Source organism: Carex rostrata, chromosome 12, assembly GCF_964058835.1.
Source record: "Carex rostrata chromosome 12, lpCarRost1.2, whole genome shotgun sequence".
Lineage (NCBI taxonomy): Eukaryota > Viridiplantae > Streptophyta > Magnoliopsida > Poales > Cyperaceae > Carex > Carex rostrata.
Genome location: NC_135929.1, coordinates 945,665 through 970,342, shown reverse-complemented (window position 1 = coordinate 970,342; position 24,678 = coordinate 945,665). Strand labels below are relative to the sequence as shown.

The 24,678-nt window shown below is 32.2% G+C and overlaps 5 protein-coding genes across 5 annotated transcripts; 4 read left to right on the top strand and 1 right to left on the bottom strand.

The window, feature by feature from the left end:
• The first annotated feature begins 6,043 nt into the window (after positions 1-6,043).
• LOC144562907 (Putative pyridoxal phosphate-dependent enzyme, YBL036C type) lies at positions 6,044-10,165 on the top strand. The gene is made up of 7 exons (XM_078312263.1): positions 6,044-6,354; positions 6,956-7,022; positions 7,992-8,038; positions 8,529-8,616; positions 9,260-9,393; positions 9,760-9,858; positions 9,958-10,165. Exons 1-7 carry the CDS (start codon positions 6,121-6,123, stop codon positions 10,033-10,035), a joined length of 747 nt encoding a protein of 248 aa, XP_078168389.1. The 5' UTR covers positions 6,044-6,120; the 3' UTR covers positions 10,036-10,165.
• A 3,547-nt stretch (positions 10,166-13,712) lies between these two features.
• On the top strand, positions 13,713-14,333 carry LOC144563233 (putative glutaredoxin-C14). The gene has a single exon (XM_078312673.1). It carries the CDS (start codon positions 13,768-13,770, stop codon positions 14,080-14,082), a length of 315 nt encoding a protein of 104 aa, XP_078168799.1. The 5' UTR covers positions 13,713-13,767; the 3' UTR covers positions 14,083-14,333.
• Positions 14,334-16,077: 1,744 nt separating this feature from the next.
• On the bottom strand, positions 16,078-16,561 carry LOC144563232 (glutaredoxin-C1-like). Its single transcript, XM_078312672.1, has one exon. The coding sequence runs from the start codon at positions 16,558-16,560 to the stop codon at positions 16,249-16,251; it is 312 nt and encodes a 103-aa protein (XP_078168798.1). The 5' UTR covers position 16,561; the 3' UTR covers positions 16,078-16,248.
• Positions 16,562-19,206: 2,645 nt separating this feature from the next.
• LOC144563108 (glutaredoxin-C1-like) lies at positions 19,207-19,743 on the top strand. Its single transcript, XM_078312499.1, has one exon. It carries the CDS (start codon positions 19,273-19,275, stop codon positions 19,582-19,584), a length of 312 nt encoding a protein of 103 aa, XP_078168625.1. The 5' UTR covers positions 19,207-19,272; the 3' UTR covers positions 19,585-19,743.
• Positions 19,744-22,992: 3,249 nt separating this feature from the next.
• Positions 22,993-23,496, top strand: LOC144563187 (glutaredoxin-C1-like). Its single transcript, XM_078312602.1, has one exon. The coding sequence runs from the start codon at positions 23,064-23,066 to the stop codon at positions 23,373-23,375; it is 312 nt and encodes a 103-aa protein (XP_078168728.1). The 5' UTR covers positions 22,993-23,063; the 3' UTR covers positions 23,376-23,496.
• The last annotated feature ends 1,182 nt before the right edge of the window (positions 23,497-24,678 follow it).

Here is a 24,678-nt window from a genome sequence, read left to right as displayed (position 1 = left end):
AAATGCCCACAGTAGTGGAGGTAGTGGGCAATGAAATGAGAGTTAATATTGGAGGTTATAGATTGAACATCCACATAAATATATTTTATAACACTTCCCCTTGAATGTTCATTTTTCTTTATACGCTATTAATATAATACTTTAGGATCAATATTAACATGATACTTCAAGACCATGTACTGCCTCATTAAAAACCTTACCAAGAAAAACCCATTGGGATAAAAACTTGGTTAAGGGAAAAAGAGTACAGTGCGTATAATGCTTATCCTCATTTTGATATTATTGAATATCCTTCAATCGATGTAGTAGATTGAACGGTTTGATTCAAACTAAAAAAATTGAGTTACTCTGGGATCCAAATTCGCGTGTAATTGCATTGCATTGATTTTTTTTTTTTAAACTGAATAAGAAAGAGATATGTGTTATAAAATAAAGATGAACAAGCATAAGAAGAATAAACAAAATAGAGAGGAAAAAGATGGCAATCTCTTTATTAATATATTTCTCATGTGTGTACCATACAACATTACAAAACCTCTATTTATAGGCTACAAATTGTAAATGAAAAACCATCTAAGTAAATGGAGAAATAAATTCCAATAGTAGTGGCCATCAATTTCAATAGTAGTGCATGGATTAGTGGGGAAATAATTGAGGATTAATATTGGGAGTTACAACATGAATGACATCCATACATTTATAATATATATTCTTTGTGAGTTGTACAAAAACCTTTGTCGGTTGTGCAATGCATGCTGCATTATCTTCATATAGTGGAGTAGGATTTACCTTGATGTTTTCAAGTCCACATTATTCTTGAATATTTTGAATCATTGACCGTAACCAAACACATTCTCGACCCGTCTCGTATAAGGCGATCAGTTCGGCGTGATTTGAAGATGTAGCTGTAAGTTGTCGATCGCCATGAAATTGCAGCTCCACAATAGGTGAAGACATATACCGATTGAGATCGTGCTTTATGTGGATCCGACAAATATCCCGCATCTTCATATCCAATTAAATTGGATTTTGTATCATTTTGATAGTATAACCCCATATCTCTAGTTCCGCAGAGATACCGAAATACTTGTTTAATTCCATTCCAATGCCTTATGGTTGGTTTGGAACTATATCTTGCTAACACATTTACTGCAAATGCAATATCGGGTCTCGTATTATTGGCAAGATATTATAATGCTCCGACTGCACTTAAGTATGGTACTTCAGGACCAAGCATTTTTTCATTATTTTCTTGCGGGCGAAAATGATCATTTTCTGCATTTAGCGATCGTACGACCATTGGTGTGCTCAAAGGATGAGCTTTATCCATATTGAAACTCTTTAATACTTTTTCAACATAATTTAATTGATGGATAAATATTCCATTCTTTAGATGTTCGATCTGCAGGCCGAGACAAAATTTTGTTACACCAAGGTCTTTCATTTCATAATCATTCTTCAACAATTTTGCAGTATTCTCAATCTCTTCATGAGATCCAATAATGTTTAAATCATCAACATACACTGCAATGAAAACACATGGACTAATTATATTATTTTTATATCATTCTTTTAGAAGGTACTCACTCAGTCGATTATACCACATTCGACTAGATTGTTTTAGTCCATATAAAGATATTCTTAAGTTTATAGAGTACATCTATCTAGGTTTTGACTTATATGCTTCAGGTATTTTCAATCCTTCTGGGACTTTTATGTATATATCACTGTCAAGTGAACCATATAAATAGGCTGTTACAACATCCATAAGTCGCATTTTTAGATTTTTCTGCAACTGTGAAACTTATTAGAAATCTGAGAGTTATCGCATCCACTACAGGTGAACCAAGTGGTCTTCCACGTTTTCTACGCACATTAGATTCATTAGATATTTTTGTAATGTCAATTCGAGCAGGTGCGTTTATAGCTGGAATATCTGATTTAGTAACTTTATTCGTATCTATGATTGCATCAGGCAATTCATTTGCAATTCTTTGCATATTTATGATCTTTTGAACTTCGAGTTCACATTGACCACTTCGGGGGTCAAGATAAGATCACGATGAATTTCAAGTTACTTGTTTATCCAGCTTTTATTTTTCTTCCCCTAAATTTGGGAATATTGATTCATTAAAATGACAATCAGCAAATCTTGCTGTAAAAACATCTCCTGTTAATGGTTCTAAATATCTAATAATAGAAGGAGAGTTAAAACCAATATAAATTTCCAATCTTCTTTGAGGTCCTATTTTTGTGCGTTGTGGAGGAGAAATTAGAACATATACTGCACAACCAAATATCTTTAGATGGGACAAATTTGGTTCTCTTCCGGAGACCAATTATAATGGGGAATATTTATGATAAATAGTTGGTCTTAATCTAATTAGTGGGGCATGTAATATGGCATGTCCCCAAGCAGAAGACGGTAAACTATATCTCATGAGTAATGGTCTAGCAATTAATTGTAATATTTTAATCAACGATTCTGCCAGACCATTTTATGTATGAACATGGGCCACTAGATGTTCTACCGTAATTCCAATAAACATGCAATAATCATTAAAAGTTTGAGAAGTGAACTCACTTGCATTATCAAGCCAGATTCTTCTGATTTGATAATCCGAAAAATTAGCTCTCAATTGGATAATTTATGCTAATAGTCTAGCAAATGCAACATTTCTTGTTGCTAACAAACTCACACGTGACCAGCGTGTTGATGCGTCAATTAACACCATAAAATATCTAAACGGTTCACATGGAGGTGTAATAGATCCACATATATCTCCTTGAATTCTTTCTAAAAATGAAGAAGCTTCAGGTTCAACTTTATTTGGAGATGGTCTAATAATTAGTTTTCCAAGAGAGCATGCTTCGCATGTCATATCTTTTGATAATAAGATCTTCAGGTCCTTTAGGGGATGCTCATTTGCACTTTCAATTATTCTCCTCATCATTATATTTCCTGGATGACCCAATCTATCATGCCATAATGTAAATAATTTTGGACTAACTTTTGGTTAGTAACAGCTAACTTCGGGTTAGCAACCATATTTGATTCTATTCTACTTATATAAGTATTATATAATCCATATGACATTGCTTGCATCTTTTCAATTATGATCTTCTGGCCATTCTTAATAGATGTGATATGAAGATACTCGCAATTTTTCTCATTCATAGTTTCAATATGATAACCATTCTTTCAAATATCTTTAAAGCTTAGTAGATTTCTTCTAGATCTACTTGAATATAATGCATCATCTATTAATAATTTTGTTCCTTCAGGTAATAAAATACAAGCTCTTCCGGAACCTTCTATTAAATTACTTGTGTCAGATATAGTGTGAATATTATTCTCACCAAGATGCAATTGTGAAAAGTATTTCTTACTTTTCAATATGGTTAGTTGTTCCACTGTCTACCAGACATGGATCTTCATTACTTATCATTGCGTCAGCCATTTTCCTTTAAAATGCAAAAATAAATTACTTTTATTCATTAAACTTATTTGCATATAAAAATTTAAAAATAAACTAAACTTTTATTAAACATAAATATAAACTTGTATGCTACATTTTTTTCCTAAGTAATAATATATATTTCTTCATTGACATTATGGAAGAAATCTGATACATCAAGATGTGTATCCATATGGCATTCATTTTGGGGTCATTTATAATAAAATTAGTTTCCACATTTTTTTTTATTAATTGAGGCTAGATAAAGCTCTACAAAATGCTTTGGCATACAACAGGTACGCGACCAATGATTTGTCATCCCACATCTGAAACAAACATCTTCAGGATATTTTTCTTTCTCATTTTTCATTAATACGTATTTACAACGTCAGGTTGTTACTACCATAACTTCGAGTTATGATAAATGAAAAAAGAAGATAAATTCAAACTTTGTGAGATTTGCCTTATGTATTACGAAATAGATACAAATTAACTTCAGGTTATTAATGTCATAACTTTAAGTTATCAATGCCATAACTTCAGGTTATCAATGCTATAACTTCAGGTTATTAATATCATAACTTCAGTTTATGAAAATGGAGATAAATAAATATAAATAAAAAACGTAAATTACATGAATAAATAAATAAATAAATAAATAAATTTAAATGTATTAATAACTTCAAGTTAATATTATATAACTTCATGTTATAATAAAATATTTTATTTAATAACTTCTGGTTATTAAATTGCTTGGCTGCGCATTGTAAAATTTAATTTGAAATAACTTCGGGTTATATTTTCATCCAATGACCTATAATAATTTCCGGTTATTATATTGATTTTATATAAAATTTTCTAATAAAACTTCAGGTTTTTAAATTGAGAATAACTTCATGTTATTATTCATCCGGTGGCTTATAATAACTGCTGGTTATTATATTAATTTTATACTAAATTTCTGATAGAACTTCAGGTTCTAAACAGAAAAGTTCCTGGCCAAAACAGATAGTTCCTGGCAGAAACAGAAAGTGCAGAAAAACAGTGTGTCCTGCCAAGGCCGAAACAGACAGTTCCTGACCGAAACTGAGGCCGAAACAGATACACAGAAAAATATTTATAACAATAACTTCAAGTTATTATTTTATTCGGGTAATACGAACTTCGGGTTCTTGATAAAATTTTAGTTGTGATAATAACTTCAGGTTATTACTCTTATTATTATATTCAAGTAATATGAACTTCAGGTTCTTGATAAACATTTAGCTTTGATAATAACTCCAGGTTATTATTCCGTCATTCACTTCAAGGAATGGTTCTTATAAACTAGAACAAATATAATAAAAATTTTAAAGAAAATTTAAATTAATAAAAAATATAATAATTAATCATACAAATTACTTACATGATTACTTAGCAATGGACTATGAATTAATCCCAAATGAGAGGGAGGGGAACAGGAGATGTCCAGTAATGGACTATGAATTTTTGGGCTGATCTGCACTACTTTTTATGCGAATCAGATCGTGCATATTTGGGAGCATTTTTTTTTGGGGTTCTTATTTGGGAGCAGGAAAATAAAGGGTGCAGTGGAACCCTCCTCTTAATTAATTCACTAATCAGTTTTGATAACATTAAACTTTGCTATAATCGCACTGTCCTAATGAACAATGCGTGGACGAGATTTTGCGCGCTAATTACTCTGTAATTAAGTGTATGATGGGTTGAGATTAAGGTAAAATGTTATTTGGCAAAATAAAACCGTTAGATCTGATCTATGTCATTTTTAAAATTTAAAAGTCAAAATAAAACCGTTAGATGTGATCTATATTATTTTCACTATGTGCTCATAAAAAATTATCACATTTCAATTTTGTTTTTATGTGAATCAATAAGTTGAAAAATTAATGTCTAAAAATTATCCACATTAGTATGTTTTTTACAAGCACTTGATGACAACTAAAACAAAATTAAAATGTTATAAATTTTTACACATGCATAAATAAAAAGGATGTAGATCACATGTAACAATTTAATTTTGACTTTTAAGTTTTAAATTTTGAGTTTTAAATTTTGAGTTTAATAAGTTTTTAAAAATGAAAGCACGATAAAGACACCAAAAATGGAGGCATTTGAACCCTCCTCATCAAAGAAAAATATGTTTTAAAGGAAATGTTTTACCTGAAGCAAGTTTTCTTCGTGCTATATTTCGAAATTTTATCGGTGCCATATTTTAAATATTTTCTAAAAAATTCTAAACAAGAAATCGGTAAAAGATGCTCTAAAACCAAAATATGATTCTATTAGCGTACAGATACAAATTATGATTCGCGTTTTATTTACTTGTAGAACTGAATTATATTTAAATTATGAATTTTTGATTCTATTAAATCGAATTTAAATAATTTATTTGTCATTGTCATACAATTCACAGGAGGGAAGATTCCAGAACCTCCGAGGTAGTCTATAGTCTATCGTTTGATTTTCAATCCAAACCGTCCAATCAAAATCCGGGTTAATTCAGTCCGTTATAATGAAGAGGCATTTTAAGATTCGTGCTGGTTTATAACGAACGGACCGGATTCAAACTCATTTTGAGGTAAGGGGTTGGAGTACTTTCTATCGGCTCGAGATTCTGTCTCAGAGAGAGAGGATTTCATTCATGTCGGCTCCGGCGGCGATGGAGGCAGGGATGGCCGCTGCGGTGGCTATGGGGGAGGTCATGGCGCGCGTGAAGCAGGCGGCGGAGCGCTCCGGCCGCTCGCTGTCTCAGGTTCGAGTCGTGGCCGTAAGCAAGACCAAACCCGTCTCTCTAATAAAGGCGGTTTACGATTCGACCGGACATCGTTTTTTTGGAGAGAATTATGTGCAGGAAATGATCGAGAAAGCCCCTCAGGTATTGCTATTTTGTTGTATGCATGATGAGAGATTGATGACTGATTTTATTGACTCTTTGATCTCACTCTGTTGTGAGTCTTGTGACTGACATTCCTCTAAAATGCTACGGTGTACTTTGGGTACTAGCGATTGTAACCTTCATGTTACTATTGCGGGTTACGTCATAATGGATGATCGAACTGTTATGCTTCTGTAAGAACAGCGGTGGGATTTTAGAATTTATAACCTTCTAGTCCCTGTCTTACTTTTGTCTAAGTAAAAACAGAAAAGGAGAGTAGATTTGCTTGTGTAGTCATAAATAGAAAAGAAAACATCTAATTCTGGTGTCAGTCTGATATCTGCTGATTTCTATCTAAATTTACTGCTTTGTTTCTTCTATCAAAGAAAACCATTAATGGTGTTGGGGTCATTGAACTATGGTCCTTGGTGGGAGAAATCATTGGGCATCTTGTGAAAATTGGAGGAAGTAATTTTTTTTTTCTTGTTAAAGCAAGAAAACAACGAGGTTATATGGTAATTATGATTTATTCTTTAGAAACTTAAATGAAGTTCCATTTTATTTTATTATTATTTTTTTTTTTTTACTTTTTGATTTACAGCTTCCTGAGGATATTGAATGGCATTTTATTGGAAACCTACAGAGCAACAAAGCAAAAGCATTATTATGTATGCATCTATTTTCCTCTTCTGTTTTATCTTAATTCTCTTTGGCAGATCTGCGTTATTCATGTCTCCAAATTGGCAATACCATTTTAAATGAATTTTTATTCATTCTTTGGGCTTAGTTGGCTATTTGATGTCCTGCCATGCTAATATTGGCATCGGTTAAACATCTATTGAGCATCCGATAAACAACATTAGAAAGTGATTAAATGTACTCTGATCAGATGAGGCCTAAGTTGTTGTCAGTATATCGCCAATAAATTCGATTTTGTTACCTAGTCTCACTTAAGTTAGCACTATATGTTGCAAAAATAGAATTAACGATATAGAAACGCATCTTTATCTCAGAGTGTAGGATTATTCTAAGTTTTGTTTTCTTATATATAATTTCCTAATTCTTTTTTATTGTGGGATAACAAATTATATAAATTATGTAGACTTTTTATGGTATCAATGTATAATTTAGACTTGCTTGACAGAATATAGAAATAATACTCATTGCGAGCTGGACATTAGTATTTATAACATGATTAAGAAACTTCTTATTGCTATCTTTTTTTTTTTTGAGTGGGTTATTTGCCCACTAATGATTCATAAACCTAAAAGGCTATTCATTACATCAAGAAGGGGACAGGAAAAAAAAAAATTGGAATAAAATCCAAGAACCTAAACCACTTTGAAAGGTCTAAATTCTATTATTAAAAAGGAACAAAAGGTCTCTCTTGCTGATGAAAAGGATGTACCGCCAATTGATCCACGTCAAAAATGAAGATCTTGCGTAAAGCTCCCTCCCATCATCTTTCCAAGGCTTATTTGTTTGTCAAATAAGATTACTGGTGCCAAAACTGCTAAACATTGGCTCGCTGGCCAAATTTGCAATCATTGGTGGATGTGCTATTATGTGTTTGTAAATTTGTACTACCCAAAGGAAAGTTGGAAGTTATTATGACCGCTTCATACTTCTTGTTGCAGCTGGAGTGCCTAACCTTTACATGGTTGAGAGTGTTGATGATGAAAAGGTACACTATTCTTTAATTAAAATTGGTTTACATACTATAGTCAAAGTTTCTTCGGGGTTGATTTAAAAAACAATTAAAATTCAGTTTGTTTTGAAGGATGGGAGGAAGCTTAGGTTTTTTTTTTTTTTGGGGGGGGGGGGCATCCTGTCAAAACATCCACAATATGAAAATCATACTGCTCTCGTCTTTTCTCTTCTTTTGTTTGCCATTTTTTTCTATATTTCAGTCATGATGCCTGACTGAGGTTGGTTACCTTTACAGATTGATTATGGCCTTGTGATTTATGTAGGCCTGTATGTTTGATTTTCTCCAGAAGCATAAACTAACATTGTAGTATTGGTATTAAACTGACTTGGTTTCCAATTTTGTTCTGTTACCTGATTGCAAGTGAATTATGCTGATAGATGTTTAATTTTGTTTGGTAACTTCGGTTGCTATCAGATACTTGTTGTGATTGAAGTAACTTTTGTTCATCCTTGTTCCTTGTCAGATAGCCAACCATCTTGATCGTGTAGTAGGAAGCTTGGGGAGGAAGCCTTTGAAGGTTTTGGTTCAAGTAAACACCAGTGGAGAAGAATGTGAGTATGTGAACATTTTGAATGCTTCTTTCTTTTGATTTCTGGTTTGGCTCCTTTGATTTTTTATTTTTAATTACTAGTTGATCTGTCTAAACTCTGAACAGCTTTTGTCAAAAAACATTTTTTACCATGTTTGGTCAATTATTCAGTGGAGAAAACTGATATAAGCTGTCATTTCTTCATCGGGCAGTTGGTACATATGTGGCTACTATGATGATGTTTTTATTTTTCATCAACATATACTATAAAATGGCCTAAATTGTGATTCTTATTTGACCTAAGGCAATATGTTATGTGACAGATCATATATATATATATAGGAATATATATATATATATGAGTAAGGCTACCATACATTGCAGTGGCATTTTTGTACATTGGACTACAAATCACCGGATTCAAAGTCCAAATAACCGATCCAAACTGTTCATCTTGTTCTCCATATTAATATGTGTTTGGAGACTAAATTTTACATTTTTTTAAATTTTTTTACTATTTTTCTAGAATTTTTGAAAATTGTTGTTTTTCAAACAAATATGGACCATAAAAAAAGCGATTTTCAATAAATCTAAAAAAATAGTAAAAAATTTCCAAAAAAATATATGCTTGATTACATTTGTTATATATTGCTTGTATTTTGCAGCCAAATTTGGGGTGGAACCATCAAGTTGTGTGGAGCTAGCAAAGCATGTGAAATTGGGTTGTTCAAATCTCATCTTTTCAGGTCTAATGACAATAGGGATGCTTGACTATTCATCTACCCCAGAAAATTTCCAGGTTAATTCCTCAAGCTCAGATTTTGATTGTACTCTGTGGTCATTGACCAAGACATTTGCAACTCCATAGTGATCACTAATGAAACCTCAATATACCAACCTTGCTTCAATTAACTTCCCAATATTACACAATAAAGTCTAAACTAAGACTCGAGCTTTTCCTTTATTTCACCCCATTTGGCCTTTTAGTTATTTTTAAATTATTTTGAGTTTATCCCTTTCCCCCCTATAAACATATTTAGTCTTAACATGTTTATTTTATAAAAATAATATAGAAAGTGAGCTCTCAACTTGTTTCAGAGCAACTATACAGAAGTAAACAAAAAGACAGTACGACTAACACTTGGGGACTCCTTTTTTTGTTCAGATGTTGTTTGATTGCCGGAAGAAGGTTTGTGCAGAGCTGGGAATGGCAGAAGAGGAGTGCGAGCTATCTATGGGCATGTCTGCGGACTTTGAACAAGCAGTAAGTTCCAATTTTTGGCCCAATATAATTTGGCCTGTAGGACATTTCCAACACAGTCTATCCGAATTCAAGATACATTGACATAATTTAATTTTGCAGATTGAAATGGGCAGCACTAATGTTAGAATCGGGTCAACAATATTTGGAGCAAGGGAATATCCAAAGAAGAACAAGTAATGAATTTCCTTGGTAAAATTTATGTGTCTGTTAAATTTGTAATTATGAACTGCATGGTATTTTTATCCATGCCATGAATAATTATATGAATAAATTTTGGCAATGTCCAGTTTATTATTCACCTTTTGCACCTGTTTATTTTCCGTTTGCTTTGCTACTTTGTTCCTGGTATAAGTAGGGAGTCTTGACTTCTTATCTGACTGATGGTTGCAGTTATTGTAACCAGCCATAAATAGCATGCTGAGTGACAATAAATCCCCCTAAAATAGTATCTAACTAGCTTATTAACAAGCACGCACTTCTTTTGCTGCTTTGATATAATTTATTGAGCTAGTTGACCAGTCGGGATTAATTGCTGAACATAATATTGTCAGTGCCCTTATCTTGGCAACAATTGTTATAGTATTGTATCTGAGTAGAATTGTTTAATTTTACCTAATGATCGTGTGTACCTGTTCCATATCGTTTGGATTTTTCACTTGCAAAAGATTGCGATGCTTATATATGTTCTTGACTTGAGAAATTAGTGGTGATTATATATTGTACATTACGGAGCCTTGAACTATTTCATTTCTCTGGACAGAATGTAATAATGTTTATACATTATTTTGTTATAATTGATGTCAGCATCGTTTCACTGGAGATGTCCATTATTCAGCCAGAACTAGATAATCTTTGTACAGTGTAATTTAAGTTCTTATCTGGGAATCTCATGACCATATCTGCTTCGCTGTGGTTAAAGAAACTTTATGATGAGTCTCCGATCAGATTTTTGTTGATTTGAGCAAAAGATTCTGTGGAGGTTCCATTTGAAACATCTTGTTACAGTAGAATTGTAGAAACCTCTAGCCTAGTCTAGCAAAATGAGATGCTTCTCATCACTTTGCATTGACAATTAATGGCAACTTTATTACAAGTCAAATGGCTTGAGGCATCACATATTCACATTGTCTATTTTTATGCTTCTCTTCTGAAAAATTTATAATTGTCCATTCGACTTTCCAAGGGGCATTACTTAATATATAGAATTCTCTAGAGCTGCCTATGAGAGGGATGATTTAGGGATAAAATTTATCATCGCCTCTCAAAAAGAATAACTTTAATTCCGAGTTATTCTTTTAGTCATTTTACTCCCAAAGACAACCTAGTGCTAGTGATAAATGCACGTTTAATTTGACCGCTTTTTGATTTACTAGGACCGTCCATCTCTTACCTTTCGCTTTGAAAAAAATAATACTTAATAGAGTTATATCAGAATAAATTAAATTTTTATAATATCTATAAAAATATTTTTTTTAACTCTAAAATTATATATAATGAAAAATGACATGCTTTATCACATGAAAGTTCCTATAGTTTGAAAAAAAAAATATAAATTATTTGATCATAATAAAAAAAAGAGCGGATATATTCGGATATATAACAGTAATAATATATGCATGACATTAAAGAAAAATGTTGAAATTATCTCTCATGGTATAAATTGGGGTAGGGTTGACTTAAAATTTGTTCAACACCAATCAAAGAAAATTAACTGCAGAAGCTTTTAACTGAAATTACTTGTAAAAACAAAAATAATTCTTTATTGTACTAGCTATGCAAATAATTTTTTTACTCTAATTTGGAGAACATGTTTTAATTTGCTCCACGCCACAGAAGAGTAATTTATGTGAACAAATGGATGCCGTAAATCAAAGTAATATCTGAACTGAATATTTTTTTTGGAAAAAAAAAGGATGCTATATATATATATATATATATATATATATATGGAAGAATTGAATTTATCTCATTATCCGTACACTGCCTATGCCTATGCCTATGCTTCGAAGATTTCTCCTTCATCTCTCTACAAGATCGGCAAATGGCACCGACCTCGTTAAAATATCTATGCATGTCAGGTGCAACTCTCAAACGAGGTCGAATCCTGACATCACATAATTCGCATACTCTAATCCTATTCAATTATGCTTGAGGTGTTAACATTATTGTAATTTTACGTGCATTTAATTAATTAATTTCTTTTGCTACGTACATATATATATATATATTTTAAAGAAATACAATATATATAATATGTATATAACTGGTGAATCGATCGATGTAGATAAAACGATGTTGGATCGTGGCATCACATGTCTACATCTATATCAATATCTGTGTGCATCTATCTCGTAATGTCAGTGACATGTTTTTATTCTTACTTTTCATATATGCCCATCGATCCAGCGCAGAAAGGATAAGAATATGGTTCTTTGTACCAGTCCTGTACACAAATAAGGCTATCTCTTATATCCAATTGAAATATGGTGCATGTCTGACGTATGTATTATTCCATAAATATATAGCCACATTTATTTTTATCTACCTCTCCTGTTGCCTCTGTCGTACAAGTTGCAACCGTTTTCATGTTTTCTTTTTCCTCGTGTCAGCAACTTTAATTTGTACTAGCTACTCTTACTAATTAATATGTCTTCAAGAGATTTAAAAATTCTTGACCATTCAGAAGTATCGACTTTTCATATATCTAAAATTTACAAGTAGTAAAAACATTCTAAAAATATAAAATTTAGTCTTTAAGTATATTTTCATATAGATATCATATTTAATAGATCGGACCAAAGATTGGTTCTTCATACCAATCATTTTATTAATAAAATTGTACGTAGTGTGCTTTTTAGAAAGTTGTAAGTATATTATTTATATTGTAAGACGCATGGAAGCAAATTGATAACATTACCAAAAATAGGCATCCAAAAAAGCACCGAATCTCTAGCACCTTATCAAATTTACAATTAATAAGCATCTCTGATTTCTCAACCTATATTAATTATATATATGTCCTCTTCTTTTTTGGGTACTTTAATATATGTTTTTGAGATAAAACAGGTGAATCAAGCTTCTAAATTTAAAAATTAAAATATTTTAGCTGGATCTCGAACATGCGACATCTCGAGTATTTTAATTTTTTTAATTTACTGCATGCTTAATTAACTTTTTAGTCTAGTGGCAAATGCAATGTTCTCCGCCTGTGATGTATATATAGCATGTTCAAAATTAGGTTGGAAATCTCTTGTAAATATTTTAATTTAAAATTTTTAACCCTTAATTTTATCTAAAAAAATGCACTGCTTGATTTGATCCTAACTAACGTTGATTGTAGTATATATACTATCACATTATGAACTCACCAAAAGATAATAGTATTATTTTTTAGCATCCATTAATTACTGATTGTGGCAGTGTAAATTAAGCAGACTTGTCATGTTAGATGAGTTATAATTATTGAAAAAGAAGAACCTAACATGTACAATTAATATATAACCAGATTTCCATGCATGGTTAATCTTGATCGTACGTGGTACTACAATTAATTCCTGTTCACAAACAATAGTACGTGCAGTACGTGGAATTGGCAACAGGAAATCCAGAGTTGAGTAAACATGTCAAGATTATCGTCATGATAATGATATATATGATGAGAAGGTAGTCGGACATGAAAGAATAAAATCTACTAGAACATCCAATATTCCAGTACAGTGAACATGACCTGATTACTGACACTATGTTGATCCACAAATTGGCCTCTGTTGATCACTTCCTTGAGCGGAGCCTATATATAATGGTGGCATCTACAACTTACATATTCAACTTGAGCACCTGAACAATTAATTAAATCCCCTCTGAGACTCTATAAATACATTAGCTAGCTTAACTGCTTAAGCTTACAAAATGGATAAGGTGATGAACTTAGCGTCACAACGGGCAGTGGTGATCTTTAGTGTGAGTACATGTTGCATGTGCCATGCAATCAAGATGCTTTTTTCTCAAATGGGTGTGAATGCTGCTGTTTATGAGCTGGACAAGGAGCCATGGGGCAAAGAGATGGAGCAAGCACTTGTACACCTCACAGGCCGCCACAAGTCGCCGGTGCCAGTAGTTTTCATTGCTGGTAAAATGGTCGGCTCAACAGAGGTAATCATGTCACTCCACCTTGCTAGGAAGCTTGTTCCTCTTCTTCGTGAAGCCGGTGCCATTTGGCTGTAAATGTTATAATTAATATGCAAAACTGACTAGGAAAGATAGAATAAAATTACAATAACAATAGTTCATGTGTACTCGATCGATCGGAATTAAGTCTTTGCAATGCTAACCATGTATAGTAGTTACATATAAATCTGGCATTTTTGTAATTGCCAGATAATTAATACTATGATTAAATACTGTAAGCTCCAGTGGTTAGCATAAGCGATATATATGTACTTAAAAGCGCGCTTATTTAATTACTACTTGCTAAAAGTTTGGCATTTTGTAATGGTGATGACTAATTATGAGCTTTGCATGCATTTGAAAGATTATTACGATATGCTGCATTTCGTAATATTGATGACTAATTATGAGCTTTGCATGCATTCTGGAAGTCTTGCATTTTTTCAACACCTCCACCTTAATTAATTTGATCCAACGAACAAATATAATATACAATAAATATATGAGAAAAAAATAGTTGACGACCTACTATTTGTGTTCTTAAGCGCATATTAAACATTCGTTAATTTAGGTGTAATTTAATTTGTAAAGGGAGTATGTACCTTTATTTATTGCAAAATTTTGGCTTACACGTAAGGCCCTTTAAACTTCTACCCATTCTATATATGGTGAATATATTGATGTTAACATAAATTTGGTCCTTAATAAACCATGAAAAAATAAAGAGAAATGTTGTTTTCATTGACAATAATATATATCTTTCATAAAAATTAGCGACGATTAACGATATTTATTTTACTCACCAAAACGATAATTACAAAAGAGTTAAGTTAATATATACTGTAATATTATATTGTTGTGTACAAATTAAATTAGGATAAGTTGTTTAGTTAATAACAATATATAAGCATGGATGGAGCCAGACTTTCGATCTGTGGGGCTCAAAAAAATTCTTGTAGAGAATAAGAGTCATATTAACAAGACCATGACATTTTACACTAAATTATATAGAAAATTACACACAAATACAAAAAAAAAAAAAAAAAAATTACCCCCATTGCTCCTTACATCCGCCCCTATATATAAGTGAGAAAAAGTAATATATATATATATATATATATATATATGCCCATCATATAGTACTTTTTGAATCGTAAGATTATCAAAATTGGGTGAATTAAGAATATTTGTCACTAATTATATTGGAGCTTGTAATTAACAATGCTATAATAATTAAACAATTTAAGGAATTAAATAAAGGTGTTTTAACATATATACATAAAGCAAAGGTGCATCTAGATACCTCTAGTTCTAGGAGAACAACTTATATATAAAATCTTTTAGTTCATAATATATGAGCAAATACGTGTTATATTTGTTCCTGTAAGACTGCTGGTCGCGAAAGGCGATGATACAATTTGGTTAAATATTATTAAAGCTTATGAAACTTGCATCGATCAGAACATATGTTTAGCAAATTAAAATAATTGGCAATTAAGAATGTTTTTTTTTTTTTTTTGAGAGAAAAGTGGAGGTCAAGCCTCCAAGTTTCATTAATCCTGACACCAGTGGTGTCATGTTTTTCAGTGTATGCCCAAGGGCTTATTACAATTGGAATAAGACTTAAATGTAGTAATGCAGAGAAAATAAAAGTAAATAAAAACAAGATGAAAGTAAAATTAAATTAAAATGAAAGCTGATTGCTGACTGTAGTGCGAATGAGGGAGTTTAGCATCATCTGAGCTTCATTCCCATGCTCCCTCTCAAAACCAACTTCTGAACTCAGTCCAGATTTCTTGCATTAGTAAATGAATTGCCTTTTCTTCTTCTCTGAAAATTCTTCTACATCTTTCACGCCATATTACAAAGCAGATTGTTACCTGGCAGTTCCACGTATGGTTTTGCAGACGATTATATATGTTGAACGGACTCTATATATAATCGTCTCAGAATAAAATAAAATGGCAGTTCCACGTATGGTTTTGTACTTCATTAATTTAATTATTCTTTCCAATTATATACCCAAGAAAAGGAAATTAAAAAAGGAAAAAAAAACACTGGCACTGTAGCACATACACAAGAAACATCAGAAATTAAAGATCACATACAAGCTTTTACTAGCCTCTAAATTAAGATACTTTGTTACACTTAAAAAAAGAGTGTTATTAATTAATTATTGTCTAATTAAATTGCAAAAAGATTAGACGACACATAGAGGTAGCATTAGACCCAAATAGCTCCTGCATTTTTTAACATTGGGATCAGACTACCACTCATGTGGAGTGTAAAAACACTCTCAATGGAGCCCACCAGCTTTCCACCAATGAAGACAGCTGGCACGGCCGGAGTACGCCCAAGAAGCTTAGAAAGCGCCCGTTCGATCTCCCTCCCTCTCGGATCCTTATCCAACTCATATACCGTTGGATTTACACCGAATTCAATAAAAAGTCTAATGACAGTGTGAGACATGGGGCATGAACTCGTGCTGAAAACCACCACCGCGCGTTGAGCTGCCAACTTTGTCACTGTATCCATTAATTTTTTTTTTTTTCTGAAGGATCGATGGATGTTATATATTTGCTTGGAGTTCTTGTAAAGATATATATTTTGATGGATTGTTGGTTTTAAAGTTAAGGGGTTGGTTTGCTTTATATAAGCGCCAGAAGATCTAGTGATTGGTAGTGTGATTCTAGCTAGCACTGTAGATTCACTGCCACATATGCATAAGAATAAAGTATATGTATGATATATAGAAGTGGATAATTGTTCTAGCTGGCCGGGTTGTTATTTGGAGTGGAGTTGGAATCTTCTGGATTGGAATAAATTAATGTATCAAGTAATATTGGAAAGGTTCCTTTGCTATCTAATTAATATTTATAATCAAGAATGCAAAAGTCAACTCCAGGATGCTTATTTTGCTTATGAAATTATTACACATATTTTGCAAGTGCATGCTTTTTCTTAAGGCTAACTAGCTAGTTTGGATTTTGGAAGTGCTTATCACATGAAGTTGTGCAGATCGAGTAGAATAGTCTAAGCCAATGCACATGCATTAATTCTAACACCAGGGAGTTGGGTACTGTCATCAAAGTTAACCTAATTATAATATCACTTTTTTTTCCCTACATATGCGGTATTCATGAATTAATAACACTAATGTTTCTACTTTCTATTTCTAAAAGTTTGACAAATCTGGTACATATCTGGTTTTTCAACGCATACTTAATTTCTGATAATGGAAAAATAATTTAATTTGTACGTATCAATTGAAATGTAACATGTGCTGTGGCCTGTTTAAATACATGCATTTCAGTATGAACTACATATATATGAATGCACATAAATATGCCTTTGGTGCACATTCAATTTTAGGCATCATGTTGTTAATTTTTTGAAATTTTAAATATTAGTTTATTCTGACAAAAAAAAAACTCATTAAATTGATTATTTTTCTTAATTTGAAAATGTTTCACACTACTTAGCCCAAACTACATGTTCCTTTTCCAAAAGTGGAAAACAGGGCATCTGTGCGCAATATTAATAAATGGATGAATAATATTAGCTAAAACGAGAGAACAAATTTATTCCTCTAATGGCTCCATACAACTGAAGCTTTTTTTTTATTCTTCTCCAATTGCACTTCGAATCGATAAAAAGCTTTAATTAAATAATTAAAAATATAAACAAAACAGTATTCGTGCTCTTATAATTTTTTGTTTTCTAACTAGAAGCTATTGATGAGGTATGTGCCTCATATCAAATATATTCATGAGTACATGAGATGCTGCGAAGCGACCTCGCTAGCTACTTAATTTTTTTATTTGTTATTCTCTTGTTGGATTAAAGTTAGATTCTTTGCAGATAAGATAACCAGCACCAGAGATTTGGGCTAGGGATTCCACCACTATTTGATCTCCACTCAATTTCAAAAGAACTAGACTTTGCAATTGGAACCAATATTAATTTAAGCAAGTCAGCAGCCTAATTAAACTGATTAGATGAAAACAGTTTCGAGCATGAATTAATGATATGTGTGACGAAGTATTTAATGTAATTTCGAATGCAACTCTGAAATATATTCTTATGTATATATATCTTGTACACTTTGTCTTCTTACATTATTTCTCACACACACACACACGCACACACACACACATATATATATAAAGTCCCGAGTAGAACTAGGGTTTTCTTAAGTTCACCAAGCCTCTTAGTGAACTCAAGTCTAAAACCCATCAAATCGGCTTCAAAGGACGAATCCAAACCATTGAAACCCGCCTACCTTACGAGTGATGCGTCTACATGTAAAAATTTTAAACATTGAAATTAATTTAGTATAAAGTCAAGCGGTCAAAATTAGAAGATTAATAAATTAATTTTAATGCATTTATTTATTGAACGATTTTTGACCAATTGACTTTATACTAAATTAATTTGAATGTTTAAATTTTTCAATGTGGACACATCACTCGTAAGGTATGCGGATTTCAACGGTTCGGATTCATCATTTGAAGCCGATTTAATGAGTTTTAGACTTGATCAGTTCACCAAAAAAATTGGTAAACTTAAGAACACCCTAGCTCTACTCATAAAAGTCCCAATGAATATATGAATCCTACCTGCCTACCTGACATACTTTACACCTGTTCATGTGCTAAGAAAACATACGTTGCATATACAAAAAAAACGATCCGATTAAATTAGTGAAAAAGATTAACAAGTTTCACATCGATATATATATATATATACTTGTAATAAAATTTTATTTTATATATCATTCAGCATTTCAGCTCATTACTTAAATCTATACAAAGCCTTAGAATTTATTTGAGGTAGACAGAAAAGAGTATATATCATGCACCAAAACAACATATATATTTTATCAAACCGTTAATTAATTATTCAATAATACTGAACAGTTAAAATTATTGGTACATGCATGCATGTTGCCATTCCAATTAATTATATATATTCCAATTCCACACATCCATCTGAAATGACCTATACATTATCCATTTCTAGTGACAACTTTATTCCCCTCAATACGTGGCACCAATCCATACAGTTAGAATCAAACAACAAAGGTAAGTCTTATCTAAGAACCCCTCCCCCTTCTCCCTAGCTATAAAAGCAAACCATCCTTCAAACATACAAGGCACACAAAATTACAAAACCTACTTCAACATCCTTAATTAAACTTGTCAAATTAAGCAAGAAGAATTCGAAATCCTGTTGAAATTAATTAAGATGGATGCAGTAACAAAGCTAGCATCGCAACGTGCCGTGGTGGTGTTCAGCAAGAGCTCGTGCTGCATGTCACACACCGTGACAAGACTATTTATTGATCTTGGCGTTAACCCAATTGTGCATGAACTGGATGAGGATCCAAGAGGAAGGGAGATGGAACGGGCGCTGGCTAAGCTTCTCGGGCGTAACCCAGCCGTGCCAGCCGTTTTTATTGGAGGGAAGCTGGTGGGGTCCACTGACAAGATCATGTCCCTTCACATGAGTGGGAATCTCATCCCAATGCTTCGCAATGCTGGAGCTATATGGGTGTAGATCATCTCATGAGATCGAATACAATTTATATACATATTTGGAGTTTATTGTATTGTGATCGATCGAACTCTATATATGTAGCAGGCTTTTAATTAATGCTGAACAAGCTATAGAGAGAGGAATTAATTAGTTTTTGTGGGGTTTTTTGTGCCCACATAGTACTTCAGAAACTAACTAATTTGGACTACTTTTTGGGAATAAATTAATGAAGGAAAACCTATTTGAGCTTATTTGGTTGAGAACCGAGCAAAGGCATAATCGTTTTGTTCCTTAATTCTTTGTGTGCATCAAAAATGTTATTTGCTTAATTAACTGAAAGAAAATAAATTGAAATTTTATCTCAGGTGTATATAATTAAGGGGATGTCCGAGATTTTAAATTTCGACCTGGCAGGCGCTTTTCAATACTTTAACACAATAGGAAGATGGATCTTATGTGCATGAAGGAACTTATATATAGGTCTTCTAATGATACTTAATTTACTGGATAAATTAATATTGAAGTACTTCATATTGAAGTAATAATTAAATGTGCATTTAGTATACTTCATTGATCACGTTGATATTCTAAAATTAAGAGGCGGACCCAGCATAAAGAATATATATATATATATAGGATGGGATGGGATAAAGATATTAATTTGTACAATTATATCTTATTACATGTATATATACTTTCATAAACATATTTTAAAATTAATTTTAAACTAAAAGGAGCAAGTGTCTTCCCACCAGGGCCGGACCTACATGAAGCCGTATCTCTATTACTTTTTCAAAAGAAAAGTAGGACCCTACTATTTTGATCAGACCGTCCGATTTAAAATAAACAAACCAGATTGATCTAATTTAAAATTTAGATCTAGGATTCTAATTTTTATATGAATTTAGTATGGTCTGATGTGGAAGATATAGCAGGGCCCTAGTTAATTAGATGATGATATCAATTCGGCTTAGGGCTGTAAATGAGCTGAGTTTGAGCGAGTTACCCACTCATACTCAGCTCATTTAATAAACGAGCGAGTCACTCGAGTTGGAATGGTAATAACGAGCTGTAGAGCCAACTCAAATTCAGCTCGTTATCAACTCGAGTTAACTTGCAACTCGTTTAACCAGTCAAGTTCTTAGATATTGTTATACACTAGAATGTGTTTATCTATACACAAACAATTGAAATTGCCTAGTAATAGTTTATCTAAATACAAACAATCTAACGCATAGATAATAGGTCAACTCAAAGCAAACAACAACTTAGAATCCAACAATATATTTTGCATACAACAACTTGGTACATAAGGACCAGCAAATTCATATTATGTAACTCGAGTTATAAATGAGCGAGTTGGGTTATGCTCAAATTCAGCTAATTTATTAAACGAGTCTGCCAACTCGAGTTGAAACTGACTCAAGCTGTAAATGAGCGAATTAAAGCGAGTTGCGAGTTTGAACAATTTTGTATAGCCCTAATTCGGCTCCATATGCTCTTACTAAAATCTCTAATACTTATTAAAAAATTTAGTTAATATATTGTCGAGTTTGGCTAATATAACATCAGTGTCATTTTAGCCTATATAACACTAACTCTAAAACCTATAAAATCGACTTTGAACGACTAATCCAAACCGTTCAAACCAATTTACATTATGAGTGATGCGTTTACATACAATTTTTTTTTATATTTTCGAGTTATTTTAGTATCAAATCAAGCGGTAAAAATATTGAAAAATGAATGCATTAAATTAACTTAAAAACTCACACATTTGACCGCTTGACTTAATACTAAATAAATTTGAAAAGTTATAAATTTTGCATGTAAATGCACAACTAATGAAGTAGATCGGTTTGAACGGTTTTGATTCACCGTTTGAAGTCGATTTGATAGGTTTTAGAGTTGGTGTTATATAGGTTGAAATGACACTGATGTTATACTAGTCAAACTCTATATTGTCGGTCGGTAATTGTCTGCTGACCTTCAAAAATATATTCTGATCATTCATGGTCACATATACGTATTTAGATACTGTTTGATATACGTATTTGTATTTAAATAATTCAAAATAATACTCTATACAAGAATTCTTGAAAGATCTTTTATGAGTTTATGTGTACATGGCCCTTGGACTCTTGAAAGGAGAAGTCGACATTACTATATGATATATATATGATAGATACATTAATTAATTAATTTGTGAGATGGCACAATCTTACTCGGAAGGACAGGCCATGGTTGAAAGACATTTCTATTATCAGCTATCCTCTTTTGTGTGTTAGAATATTCTATGAAAAAACACGACAGAGAAGATCAGGCCAATGATATGGCCATCCACCACATCACCTTTTCTTGCCTCATCTCAAATAGATATAGATTTCTGATGCCTCAAGAGGTTCTCTCACTGACAAAGTAGTTCTGTGTTCAACTTTTTAATAAAGAATTGTAATTAAATTAAATATTATTCTTGCTAGCGTACATTTGAAGTTACTTTAAATCAACTAATTAAATTTTATATATATATATATATATATGAGCATGCATGCATGGATGTGTCCAGAAAATTCTGTGTACGTTTAACTGTTTAATTTATTTATGAGCGTGTCAAAGTGACATTAAATTATACACATATTCAACTATTTGCACATATATATATATATATATATATATATATATTAATTCAACATGTTGTCATCTGAACTAATATTCAAATTAAGTTAATTAATTTCATCTCTCCATCTGGAAAAGATCCCATCTATATATATATAGAGTTAGGCTGGGTGCTATGGATAGCATAGAGGCCTCTATGCTACGGCTCAATATTTGAGTTTTCAAAATTCAAACGGTCGATCCGAACCGTTCATTTTATTCTCCATATTAATATCTGCTTGGAGACCAAATTTTACATTTTTCTGAATTTTTTTACTATTTATTAAGTATTTTACAAAATTGTTGATCCAACAGTGGCTGCACAAAACAGTAAAACCGTTGGATTAGCGATTTTCAAAGTGGCTTAATAAATAGTAAAAAAATTCATAAAATTATAAAATTTGGTCTCCAAGCAGATATTAATATGGAGAATAAGATGAACGGTTCGGATCGACCGTTTGAATTTTTAAAACTCAAATATTGAGCCGTAGCATAGAGGCCACTATGCTATCCATAGCACCCAGCCTAACTCTATATATATATATATATATATATATGTGTGTGCGCATTGCCCATTACCCATTGGACATGCACTTTATTCCTATGAATCGCATGCATTAATTAGTTTGGTACTATCCAATCGATCTCTTGCTGGAATCACACTATTTCTACAGCAGTACAGCTTGCTGAACGTACCCCTTGCCCTATAAAATCAAATCATCATCGAAACTTGAAATGCACCTCAAATTTCAAAAGCAACGTTAACGTACTTTCAAATTCACTTGCTTAATTAAGTTTCCCTATTCAAGAAGCTCGGGAATTCTCCATCCAAGTAATTGACAAATATGGATCTAGTAACAAAGATAGCGTCACAACGGGCAGTGGTGGTCTTCAGCAAGAGCTCATGCTGTATGTCGCACACCGTTACAAGGCTGTTTATCGATCTCGGTGTAAACCCGAATGTGCATGAATTGGACGAAGATCCGAGGGGGAGGGATATAGAGAGAGCACTTGCTAAGCTTCTTGGGCATAGCTCAGCTGTGCCAGCTGTCTTCATTGCGGGAAAGCTGGTGGGCTCCACCGACAGGATCATGTCTCTTCATATGAGTGGCAATCTCGTGCCAATGCTTCGCAATGCGGGAGCTATTTGGGTATAGGTGCAATTGGGTAGCAGTACAACTATCAGGAGGATGTATATTAATTAATTAAGTAAGAGGCAATAAAGTACAGATCGATGTATAGTATGTTATCATGTGGAAAAGGGCGACATATATTTACATAGAGCTAGAAAGGGAAGGATATATCATATATTTTTTTTTTTTGCCACATTAATTATGTACTTCCTACATAAAGCTGGATGACTTTCTGAAATAAATATATATATAAAAGTTCTTTTCAGTTCTCTGTAAACATAATTTTTAGTTCGCAGCTAACGGATCGAAGTAATTAAAAAAAGAGCTGAAAATTAAAGAGGAAGGAATTATATATTAACTGCGCTTGCTTTACTTAAACAGCCATAACTTCTCCAATTAATTTGAAACTTTCACCATCTTAAATAGACTTAAAGGACTTTAATTCTTTAAATCCATAATTCAGAACTTGATGATTAATTAAAGTTTAATGTCTTCATTATTAATTCTCAACAGGAACACTACATGAAGTAACTGGAATATAATCAATTTTACAAAAATATCTAAAAATATGCATATTAATTTATTTGATTTGATATTTTCTATATCCTTCTAAATAGTATATGTGTGGACTCCACCAATATAATTCCTCAATATAGACTTCGTTTGCGATCATAAAATCACTGTAACTCATACATAAGTGTTAAGATATGTCTTTTACATGTAGATAAATTTAATTATACTCACAAAATTAATCAAACATATACAACTAATATTATTATACATATTCTAACATATTTTATTTATAATGGTGAATATATAAGATTTAATATGGAGCCTATATTAACAATTGATAGGGGCTCATCCGTTAATGAAGTGTTACCATATATGTGATTCCTGCACATAAAATTCACAAAAGTATATATTTATTAATATTTATTTTTCTTAATAGAGCCTACACTTTTGGATATTTTATATTAAGTCCCCATATGTGACAGTCGGCTGGGGATGGACGAGAATTCAAAAAAAAAAAAAAACAATAGTAAGCTGCTTGTACGGCCATGCAAGTTGCATCATCTGGTATATATGCTCTTTTGAGCCAGCATGCATCATCTTGGACACATGATAGAAAAGAAGATATCTTTGACATGTATATATATTGTATATATCCTTTTTAATCTTATGAATTCTAGTTTCGAAATTTTGATACACGTACCTCATATATATAACACACATATACATAATCAATTAATATATTGAATGCCTGTCTCACACTTTTGAGGAAAAATGGACAGATTGGATTAAGTTCATGTCAGTTTGATTTCGAATT